General features: G+C 57.7%; 1 protein-coding gene across 1 annotated transcript; it reads right to left on the bottom strand.

Moving 5' to 3' along the window:
* Positions 1–244: 244 nt before the first annotated feature.
* Positions 245–3881, bottom strand: TLE6 (TLE family member 6, subcortical maternal complex member). The gene is made up of 9 exons (XM_028486598.2): positions 3639–3881; positions 3514–3536; positions 2848–2885; positions 2242–2494; positions 1893–2143; positions 1458–1599; positions 897–1047; positions 558–634; positions 245–391 (listed from the first exon to the last, which is right to left on the bottom strand). The coding sequence occupies exons 1-9, from the start codon at positions 3820–3822 to the stop codon at positions 287–289; spliced, it is 1224 nt and encodes a 407-aa protein (XP_028342399.1). The 5' UTR covers positions 3823–3881; the 3' UTR covers positions 245–286.
* Between the last annotated feature and the right edge of the window lie 7449 nt (positions 3882–11330).

Here is an 11330-nt window from a genome sequence, read left to right as displayed (position 1 = left end):
GGAACTAAGATCCCACATGCTGCGTGGTGTGGCCAAAAAGAAAAACAAAAAGAAGGGCTCTATGTCCAGTTCCCCCGACGGCAGGGGTCAGTGGCTCTGATCCGATTCTCAGGGAATGTGGACTCAAAAGGCTCAGAGACCCAGGCTGGAAAAGTCCCTCCAAACCTCCACAAGACGGCCAGGGGACAGGATGCAGCACCGGATCCGTGCTTTTTCCAAATGCTTTATTACACGTGACAAAGATCATAGGTCCAGTTGTGCTCACCCCACCCACCCTGGCGAGCCCTCAGTACGTGATCTGGTACACTGAGGCGTGGTCCCTGGACCCCGTGACGATCAGGTGGTTGCTGGGGGACACGTCGCAGCACATGATGGAGGACGTCTCGGGTACCTGGGAGAGTCGGGGAGCAGAGAGGCGGGATTCACCCATCCTTGCCCTTAACATCTGCCCATAGATTCAAACGTGGTCCCTGGGTTCGGTGGGGGGGGGGGTGTCTCTGCATTTGGACCCCTGGGCTCAGCCCAATGAATGCCGCCCACCTGCCCCACCCCCGTACCTGGACCACCGTGGTCCCCATGGGCATGCTGAAGATGCTGACCAGGCTGTCCGTCCCCACGCTCACCCACCACTGGCCTGGGAGAAGGCAGAGGGGGGCCCGGTCATGGGGAAAGCTGGGAGCTGAGGGCTGGACCCCTGGGGATCTGGGAAACAGGGAGCCCCCCACCTCCCTCACACCCCTGCGGAGAGCATCACTCAGGGCGGTTCCTGCTGATGAAGGGCTTGGGGGGGTCAGGAAGGGTCAGAAAGGGCTGGGTGGAGTCAGTCTTAGTGAGGCAGGGCCCTGTGGGAGGCTGGGGGCCACGGCGGACTCCCTGCGGTGATCCTGGCCACTCACCCAGCGGGGAGAACTTGAGACCGAGGATGGTGCCGTCCTTACACCCCACCATGTGCTTCTGGCCCCCGAGGCTGGGCTGCAGCCACTGCTGGCCGTTGGCTGTGCCCACCAGCACCCAGTCCTCCCAGGGGCTGGGGGACAGGCTCATTATCTGGGGAGAAGGCAGCAGGGAAACACTGTCCAGGTCCCAGAGGGGCCCGAGAGGTGGCAGGAACACAGGGACGCATCCCGGGGGCCGACTGCCTGCCGCTTCCCGGTTGTGAGACCCCCAAAAAGCAACTTCACATATCCGGCCTTGGCTGGCTCATCTGCAAAATGGGTCCTCTCTACTTTATGGGATTATCACAGAGACTCAATGAGAATAGGAACCCCTGATACAGAGTACGAAAGCATCCAATGTTATCTGGGCAACTGGGGAGGATGCAGCTAAGGACCCCTCTCTTCAGAGCATCACTGAGACCTGAGGTACCACTAACCCCTGCCCTTCCCGCCAGCCTCCACCTCCTTCAGTCCACAGCCCAGCTGCTACCTGGCCAAGCAGGCCCCATCCCAGCTGCACACCTGAGACTCGAACTGGTATTCCTGGGGCTCCCCGGTGGTCCTCAGGTCCCAGCACCGCAGGCAGGCGTCCAGACCCCCCGTCCAGATGTGCTGGTCTTTGACAGCAATGCTCTTGGCACCGTTCAGGTGACCCGGCAGGTCCCTGGCCAGGAGAGGCATCGGAAGGGAGGTCAGGGCTGAAACTCTAAGCTTTGGGCCCCCGAGGACACCCCCCCTCCAGTCACACCCGGGTGACAGATGGGGAAACTGAGCCAGGCAAGAAGTACCACCACTGGGCTTCAAGGACCCAGCCACGGTTTGAACCTGGGTCTTCAACTCTCAAATGCAAGAGTTCCTTAAGGAAAGGGGCTTTGGCCTTGAGACTGCTGGGTCGCTACTCAGGGGTCCAGGTGGGAAGGGGCTCTCAGGGTGACCCCGCCCACCCCTGGGCCACACCTGACCACGCTCTGGTTCCGCAGGTCCCAGATCCTGACGCTGCCATCAGTGAAGCCGGCAAAGGCCAGGTTGTCCTCAGGGCTGGCGGCCAGGGCCTGGCAGGTGAGGCCCGCGCAGGGCAGCTCCACTCTCACGTACAGGGAAGGTGCCGTCAGGTCCCACAGGCTCACGCTGGTCAGGTTGTGGCCGCCCGTCAGCAGGGCCGTGCTGTTTGAGAACAGCAAGCAGGTGCGCAGGTAGGCCCCCTGGGTCTGGGGTGGGTAGAGCCTGGGGTGAGCTTCCTCCCCTGCAGGGTGGGGGGCTCTCCCTGCTCCCACAAGCCCCTCCCCAGAGCCAGCCCTACCCTCACCTGTACACGCAGGTAGCTCTCCGGAAACCTGGCCTCCACCACCTGGCTGACCAGGCTCCACACCTTGACGCCGCCCCTGCCACAGGTGAAGGCGTGCCGCGTGAAGCTGCTGACGGCCGTGGCCAGCACGGGCTCCCCATGTTCTAGCCTCCGTATCTTCTCCACTCTGCGTGGCACGGCCAGCTTCTTGGACTGCCAGGGCAACGCATCAGGCCTTTTCCACGTGTTTTCAAAGTTCTCAGGGCCCCAGCATCTTGGGAGAGGAGGCCTCAGGGTCACCAGCCCGCCTGCGAGCCTCTCTGCCCGGAGCAGGGCACCTATCAAGCCCCAGAGGGGCTTCATTCTTTGTCAGATTTGGGGTTCTCTCAGGCCTCATTTCTGCACAGCAGTCTATATCCCCCCAGGTTCTACCCACACCCCTCCAAGTATTCTCCTTATCCCGTGACCAAACACTGCTCCCTGCTGCCTGACATGCTTTGCCCTATCCCAGCAAACTCCTACTCAACCTTCAACGTCCTAACCATTATGTCCCTTCCTCCAGGAAGCCTCCTCACCCCCACATCTGGGCTCCCTTAGCCTCAGACCACAAGGTTGGGACATACTTACATGGGCTTCAGAAATTGAGAGGTTTTTACGGCAAGCTCCTGCGGGTGGATGAGGTCACAGCTGAGCCACATCCTCCTCCCGCCCCAGCTCCACCCCAGCCTTTGTGTGGGGTGCGGGGGGGTCTCACCTGGGCCATGTGGGAGAACACCCCCTCTCCTACAGTGCCCAGTCCTGTGCTTCCCTTTTGGGAGCCCTCAGAGGAGCTGGGAGAGGGCGTAGCTGGGCTGAGAACTGGGCAGAGACAAGAGTGGATCAGTGGCAGGCGTGGGTCCCCTCCCCCCGGGGCGGGCTGCCCTCCTCCCACCAGGATTACCCAAAGTGTCCTTGGGGGGCAGTTTCACTCCCAAGTATCGTGGTGTTGGCTCCTGGCTTTCCTGCCCGCGGGAATTGGGGAGATCAGTTCAGACCAAAGGACCTGACCAGGGTTGGTCTGAGAACTGGAACACGGTAGGCGGGCCCAGGCAGTGTGGACGGGATGCTCCAACTGCCTGAAGTCCCATCCTCCCGTCCAGGCGGAGCTGCAGACAGGCTCAGGTCCTCTGAGGGTATCCAAGGGCTGAGGGTGGGGGAGGCATGCCAATCCCACAGGCATCCAGAGGTCAAAGCCAGGGGGCCCAGCCAGGACAAAGCCCACCCTTCTGGGTACCGAGGATTCCAGTTACTTACCTGGCCTGGCGCCTGCTCTGTTGCTATGACGACAGAAGGGGATGAGGGGGAGAAGCCAGTTCAACCGGTGCTGTCCCTCCACGCGGCCTGATTCCCCACTTCCCCTCACCCTCAGGGAGACTCACTCCTGCGTCTGGGGTGCTCCTCCTGATCCTGGGTCCCAGCAAACATCTGCCAGAGCTGCTCTGTCAGAACATCCTGCCAAAACCGGGGCTCTGAGTCCCAGGACGGCCGCATGTCCAGCTGGTGGACTGCGTCGTCGTCCACTCCGGGGGTCTGCTGGAGCCAGTCGGATGACCTCGTGGCCATGATGTCTTCGAAGTTTGGCCCCTGGAGACTGGAGGGCTGTGGGGTCTTGGCCTCTGGGTGCTGGGGGCCCTGGTTGGGCTGCTCACCGGGGAACTCCTGGTTTCCCTGGTGCTGTAAGCACAGGGTCGTGAGGGACAGGAGGATGCACCCTTTGCCCCAAGCCTATCCCCACCCTACTCAAGGACCCAGGAACCTACCTCCCCCAGCTGGAAGCCCAGGGATTGGCTGCAGGTCTCCACTATCTGTAGGAAGTTTTCTGCCTGGAAGGGGAACGTCATCCCAGCTAAAGCTTCATTAAAGGACAGCCCTGGGTGCGAATACCTTCCTACAAGCCAGTTTCCCTGTTCACGAAGTGAGGCTACACCACCTCCCTTGAACGTTTTTGGGTGGATTCATGATCACCTAGCAAAAAGCAAGCTCTCGGTACCCAGAGGCCACCCTTGGGTGCGGGTGACAAAATTGAGCCCTAATGACCAGTCACCACTATAATATGGTCGCAAGTCAAGTCAGATCTGGGTTCGCATCCCAGCTGCTTTTCTTGGGATGTTTGGAAACAAAAGCCTGAATGCCACCCCCTTGCTTAAAATGGCTTCAAGAAGCAAAGCTGTGTGTACACATGTCCCCCTTATGGGGATGACATCTGAATCTGCTGAAACATTGCAAAGATCCTAAGAAACCGATGGTTACCTCTTGGGGAGCAGGGCTGGCGACGGGGAAGTTAGGGGCCCTGGTGGGAGGGTCACTTATATTATTTTATATTTAAAGTCAAGCCATGTGGCTGCTACCGATTCCAGATTTAAGTGAACAGTTTCTGTGGTCATGGAAGGCACCCTAAATTTTCTTTTTCTCCCTCCCAGCAGGCTGCCCATCTGTTCCTTTAGGACAGGCTCCCTCCTATGGCACGTCCCTACTGCTTTTCTCAAGAGCATTTATCTGGCCCAGGTACCAGATTTGTTTTTAACCTCTCCTTCCTCAAGACTGTACCTCCCTGCACAGTGGCTACTGGCTGCAGGTCACTATTTAAATACAAAGTTAAGTTTAATTAAAAATGCAATCTCCAAAAAAAAAAAAAAATGCAATCCCTCCTGTCCCACGGGCCACATTTCAAGCGCTCAATAGCCACTTGGGGCTGGGGGCTGCCAGAGTAGACAGTGAGGCACGAACCTAGAACGTGCCTGGCAGCCAGCTGAGGACACAGACCACGCAAGACACGAACTGCCAGTACTGTCAGGAATTCGCTGTGGGGAGACCCACCTTCTCGGCCCGATAAGGGGCTCTACGGGAATGTGCAGCTATATTTAGTCCAGATGGACGAAATACAGTGATATTAGGAATGTTCTAGACCCGCCAGCTAAGGTTGAATACTTGAAATGCGGACGGTGCCGTCTGATTGCCAATTAAAGTGTAAATAGCCACGTGTGTCCTGTGGCTTCTGTAGAGGGTGACATGGATTTAGTTTTGGCCTTTGGCTTTGGAGGCAGTGCCGTGGGCCTTCTGAATGTACATGCACCTCCATGGTGGATGCCAAGAAGCTGTCTGGCCCAGAGCGAATTCCAAAATCCTGGGGAAATATTGTGATTCACAGAAAGAAATAATTGCTAAGGAACGTGGCATAAGGCCTGTGGCTGTCAGTTCTGTTGAACGGGCACCACTGGGGTTCCCATTCTGCAGATGAGAAAACTGAGGCTCAGGGCATCAAAGTCAATTTCCTAAAGTCAGGACACCTGGGGCCCAGCAGAGTTTACCTGCCTCCACTGGCAGCCTGGTCCCACCCCCCGCCCCACCCCACCCCTCACTGGTTGGGGTGGGGGGGCGAGCAGGATGGTGGAGGGAGAGGCTGGAATGGAGGACCCCCTCCCTGAGCTCTGGGTGCTCCAGGTGGCTGCCTCCTAGGGTAGCCAGCGATGGATTCCCCAGCTGGGCCTCCCTGCAGCATGAGGCCCAGGGGAGCCTTCCCCAATTCTCCCTGGCTCGTTAATGCGCAATTTACTGGCACTTTAATGCACTCAGCATGAAAAGTGCTGTTCCCTCCTGCCTGCATGCTGGTCCTCCCTGGGGAGAGCTGTGTGCAGGCGGGCTGGGGAGCCGGGGGCGTTGCCACTGCTGCTGCTACTCAGGATTTTAAATACACAGCAAGGAGGCTGGGAGACGAGGAACAGGAAACAGGGGAGGGGGAGGTGGTCCCTGCGAAACCACAAGTCAGCTAGGGATCATCACCTGGGGCCTTCTGTTGGGGGAGGAGGGTGCTTAGGGGCGACCCTCCTGGGTCCTCCTCATCCCCTTACATTTTATTTATTTATTTTTTTTGGCAGCACCCCACGGCATGCAGAACTCCCCCGACCAGGGATCATCGAGCCCGTGTCCCCTGCAGTGGAAGTACGGAGTCCTAACCACTGAACCACCACGGAATTCCTCCCCTTACATCTGGATGCTCAGCACACGCTGTCAGTTTCCTGACACATCCACACTCTGACTGCTTCTCACCACCAAACTGGCTCAGTGACCAGTCTCCCACACCTGGATGGTCCAACTGGACCCCAACTCCTATCCTGGCCCCCAAATATCCATCCTCCCCAAAGCAGCACCAGAGGGCGTGCGTGAGCACCTGAGTCAGGCCCCCCCCCTCCTCTGCCCACAGCCCTCCAGGGTCCCACCTCCCTGGGGGTAAAAGCCAGAGTCCTCCCTGCGGCCCACAGGGCCCTGCACGACCTGCCGTGTCCCCTCCCTGCCCTCCCCTCCTCCCTCTCTCCCCCTCACTCACTCTGCTCCAGACACACGGGCCTCTTTGCTGTTCCTCCAATGAACCAGGCCTGGTCCTGCCCCAGGGCCTTTGCACAGGCTGTGCCCTCTGCCTGGCCTACTCCTTCCAGACATCTACACTCCCTCTCTGATCTCCTTCAAGAGTTTGCCCAAATGTCACCTTCTCAGCGAGCCTTCCCTGACCACCCTGAATTGTAACCCATTCCCACCTTGGTTCCCCCCACGTCGCCTTGGGGCTGCTCAATTCCACCCCCGCCTTGCCCAGCCCTCACCATCTGACACTTCTGTTTACCAAGCTCCTCTCACCCCAAGGGCAGCGGTTTGTCTGTGTTCTCCTTTGCTATTTCCCTGGCGCCTACAACTGCACTTGGCAAGGAGGTGATGGATAAATATCTGTTGAATGAATAACCGTGTTCTGGTTGCTTCCTGCCCTGCCCCACCCTACCCCCGCCTCTGGATCTGTCTTTCCCTGTTCCCTGAGCTACCCACCCCAGGCCCCACTAAGTCGCAGACACAGCCCTGGCCCTCTGCCAGTCACATCCGGCACAGGCAGAAAGTCCTGCCAGCACCCAGGAGAAAGGGGCCAGGTGGCGGGAGGACAGGCGGGGTGGAAGCCGTGCTCAGCCTGGGCAAGGCGCCCCGCGCTGGGAGCTGGGCCCCCAGTGCAGGCCTGTCCCTCCCCCCACCCCTGAGTGTGAGCCAGGCCCTTGGGAACCTCAGACACATGGAGACCGCATCCGGCCATGCCTGGCACATAAAAGCCCCTTCCTAGCACAGGCAACTAACCTGCGATGTGCTGACAGGCCCCTGGCCTCCTCCAGGCACGCAGGGACCAGGGAGCAGGACCGGAGGGAAGAGGCTCAGGACCAGAGATGCACTCCTGAGATGTGGGGGACCCACTGATACCCTGGGGATTCCACTTTGGGCCCCGCCCCCTCTGCCCCCAGCCCTCCAGGGCTCCCACCTCCCTCAGGGGGAAAAGCTCAAGTCCACCTCCGCGGCCCACAAGGCTCAGTAGACCTGCCCTGTCCCCTCCCTGTCCTAACCCCCTCCCTCTCTCCCCCTTTCCCCTGCCTTGCAAGGAGGGGCAGCCCTGCTCCAAGCTCCTGGTCACTCATTCACCTGCTTGTGATGTTCCTGGAGCCCCTGCCGGATCTCCTGGAACTGCAAAGGAACAACAGCGATCACACTGGGAGGTGGTCAATGGAAGTGGGCAAGAGTGCAGAACTGAATGCTGTGCATGTTTCTCCCCAGCTGTATGACCCTGGGCAAGTCATGCTACCTCTCTGGTCCCTGCTCTCATCAAATGGGATACTGCCTACCATACTCAGAGTAGGAAGTAATCTGGTTTTCATTCTAGGTATGAAGTGGAGGTCAAAGAGGGGCACAACCTGCCCTTGCTCCCTCCCTGCCCTCCCCTCCTCCCTCTCTCCCCCTCGCTCAGTCTGCTCCAGACACACAGGCTTCCTTGCTGTTCCTCCAACACACCAGGCCCGATCCTGCCCCAGGACCTTTGCACGGGCTGTGCCCTCTGCCTGAAACAGCCTTCCCTGTTCTCTCTAGGGTGGCAGGAACTCCTTATCTTCCGTGTCTCACTGTGTCTCATGTTCAAGAAGCCCTTCCTGACTACCTCAGCTCAAAATCTTGACTCACTTTCACTGCTTCACCTTCTATTTTCTTTTAAGCACTTATATTTTGTAAATCTTGTTTCTCTATTTACTTATTTGTCTCTCTCCTTTCCTTAGACCTGCCGGGTCCTATAGGGTAGCCACTAGTCAAACGTGGCTCTTTAACTTTCAGTCAATTAAAATTCAGCTCCTTACAGGAGCTCAGTAGCCACATGTGGCTGGTGGGTGCCATATTGGACCCTGTTGATAGAGAACATTCTTATCTTTGTGGAAAGTTCCAGAAGACAGCACACACTAGAACATACATTCCTGAAGGGCAGGAACTTCCATCACGTGCTGTACCCCTAACTCATCAACTGTGGGCTGAAGAAACTTCTCCTTAATTTAAATACAGAATTACTTGTTTTCACAGCAAGGTTTTTATTAATTAAGAAAAACGCACATGAAGTTGGTGCTCACTGGGTTAACTCACTTGCCTAAAATAAGCAAAGTAAGTAGAGGAGAGGGTGCCCCCAAACCCGGATCCTGAGGCCAAACTCAAAAGCCTTTCCAGGAGGCTCCTGAGGGACTACCTGGTGGTGGTGGGGAGAGTAGGGGTGGGGCTTCTCGGAGAGGGCGGGGCTTCCCGGGCCGGGGCTCACCAAGTAGTAAGCGCTGTCCATCTGTGTTGTCAAGTGAGTGGGGAACCTGCCAGGGAAGACAAACCCGCTGCAAGAGGAGGCCTCAAGACCCTTCCCCAGAATGAGCCCTGCCCCCAGCCCCCCAGCAGGGCAGTTCTGGCAAGTGAGCTAGTCCCTTCCAGGTGCCACATTGAAGAAGGCTCCAAGACGAATATGATTTTAATGCGGTATTTTAAAAAACATAATTGAATGCAAGCAAATTCACACTGAACAACAACAAAATCAAAAATTTAAATGAAAGCCAGGATGGGTATTACTGGCTCTCCTTTCCTTTTGCTTCAGCCTTCAATATGGCTCCTTCCCCCCTCCCGGCCCCTCACCAGCAGTGGTCCTGTCTTTCGGCCAAGGAGACAAGGATGGGATTCTTTCCCTCGGTGGGACTTAGGGCCCCAGTGGGGCCTCCAGCCCCCGAGAATCGCCCTCACCTCGGGAAGTGCTGCTTGAGTTGATCCAGGGCGTCCTGATAATTCCGGGCTGGAAGGCCGGCCTCAGGATGAGCCTGGAGAGGTCGAAGGAGGGATAAAGAAAACCCACAGCCTCCCCATATCCCTGCCGTCAGGTCATCAGCCCCAAAGAGGGTGAGGTAGGGCCTCCTGAGACCTGAAGGTAGTTTGCTTTCTCTCTTATGACTTAAGTACCCACAGGGTATCTTCCATCTTGATTTTTGGCGTAAAGTAGAAAATATTCACTTTCTGGCCCTTTACAGAAGCTTGCCCGCCCCTGGCCTAAACTGTTAGAAATGGTTTTCCCCGGGAAGTGATGGCGGGTGGGGAGGCGCAGAGAGGGACTTTTGCTTGTAAAATATTAACTGAGTAGATGATATAGCCCTATGTTTTATCACCTCGGTAATAATAAGTTTAAAAAGAAAGTGCCTTAAAGTATGATGGGTTACTGTCCCCAGCTGAAGGCCTGGCCAGCCGGCCCATGACCATCCCTCAGGAGCAGGAAAACAAAATTTGAGCCTCTTGCCCCCTCCCCCAGGGGCTAATGCCTCACCATCCTTTGAGGGTGCCCGTGGGGGCTGAGATGGCCCTTCTTCAGGCTGGAGTCACAAGGACTTTGCCAGGGACTCTAAAAGTAAAGAGGAGATGTCCGATCATGAGCACAGAAGGCTGGGCAGTGGCAGAGGACAGAAGTAGCCCCACCCCACCCTCGGCCTCCAGCACTTCACCTTGGTCTTCTCTCCTCCAGGACTCAGTCCCAGGCCCCCAAACCCCTCCCTGACTGCCAGCACCCCACTGCATTCCCTACATCCTCTGTTCTTTCATTCATCACTCTCTGGTGCTTCCAGCTGTGCTGATTAGTGGTGGGGACCCCCTGGGGCCTCACCCTATGAGATGGGGGTTGCCGTATGGTGCCAAACATACTCCCTGACAGGAGCAGTCAGGGCTGGAGGTACCCCAGAGAAAGATATCAAAGCTCAACCTTAGTTTTGAGACAATTTCCTAAAGCACGGGAGAACATCATTTGGAAAGGGGTTTTGAAGGATGAGTAAGAGTTGGCCAGGTGAATTAGGAGAAATTTCTCAGACGGGAGGAAAGAGATGTCTCTCTACCCCCAATCATTCCTGCGGCACCAAGCCCCTTCTTTACTTCGCTTCTGCCCCTCAGCTCCCCTCTAGGCTCCTCCCCAGCCCAGGGACCATGGGGTCCTCCAGAAGACTGGCAGGCCTACCCGCCTCCCTTAGGATGGTGGCCCAGGAGGAACGAGGAGGAAGCCACGGGGTCAGCCAAGTTCAGGCCGACAGGAAGCACGTCCCCCCGTCCCCGGGGGCCAATTGACCCATCGGGCCCCGCCCCGCCCCGCCCCGGCCCCGCCCCGCCGCCACCTGCAATGCGAAGCTGGTCAGTGAACTAGCAGCAGCTGCACGTGGGCTCGGGCTCTGCTGGCGATCGCTGGCGGTGCCGACCAATCGCGAGGCCGCTTTCCCACGTGGGCCGCGGTCGCCGTCGCTGATTGGTCGGCTCTCCCCAGCCTCTGGCCGGGCTGTCGATCAGCGCGCTGGGCGCCGCCGCTTAACCCTTGCGATCCCGCTGCGGGGAAGGGCAGGGTGCAGAGTCGCAGGCAGGTTGGGATCCAGGTAGGGATGAGGATATTTAGAAGGGCAAGGAGATTGGAGTCAGAGGGTGCAACTTGAGGAGGGACTGGGCGGTGTGTATTTGCCTTGTTTGGTGAGAAGCCCTGTCAATTTTTCGTTTTGCCCAGGAGTGGCTCATGGCTGGGGGTGGGGATTGGGGGAGTCTTCTGCACTCTCACTCCAATCCTTAGATCTGGACTAAGAACCTTTTCCTCAATATTAAATAACGTGCAATGCAAACGAAGCTTCAGTCCCCTTTCTTGGGGAAAACTCAACGGCTCCCTTTTATCCAGGCTTCCTAGGAGCCAAGCCCGGGGCTGTGCATCTTATCAGCGAATTTTCCCAGCTGCCCTTCAAGCCCAG

Source organism: Physeter macrocephalus, unplaced genomic scaffold, assembly GCF_002837175.3.
Source record: "Physeter macrocephalus isolate SW-GA unplaced genomic scaffold, ASM283717v5 random_1723, whole genome shotgun sequence".
Classification (NCBI taxonomy): domain Eukaryota; kingdom Metazoa; phylum Chordata; class Mammalia; order Artiodactyla; family Physeteridae; genus Physeter; species Physeter macrocephalus.
Note: the sequence above shows the minus strand (reverse complement) of the source record. Positions and strands in the feature narration are given on the sequence as shown.

Bases quoted from the DNA above. Each gene is read 5' to 3' on its own strand.
- TLE6 (XM_028486598.2), bottom strand. From the start codon at position 3,822: ATGGCCACGAGGTCATCCGACTGGCTCCAGCAGACCCCCGGAGTGGAC. The intron at 1,600-1,892 runs GTGTGGCCCAGG...TCTCCTGGCCAG, and splicing joins CGGAACCAGAGCGTGGTCAG to GGACCTGCCGGGTCACCTGA. The intron at 392-557 runs GTACGGGGGTGG...CGACTCTCCCAG, and splicing joins TGGGGACCACGGTGGTCCAG to GTACCCGAGACGTCCTCCAT.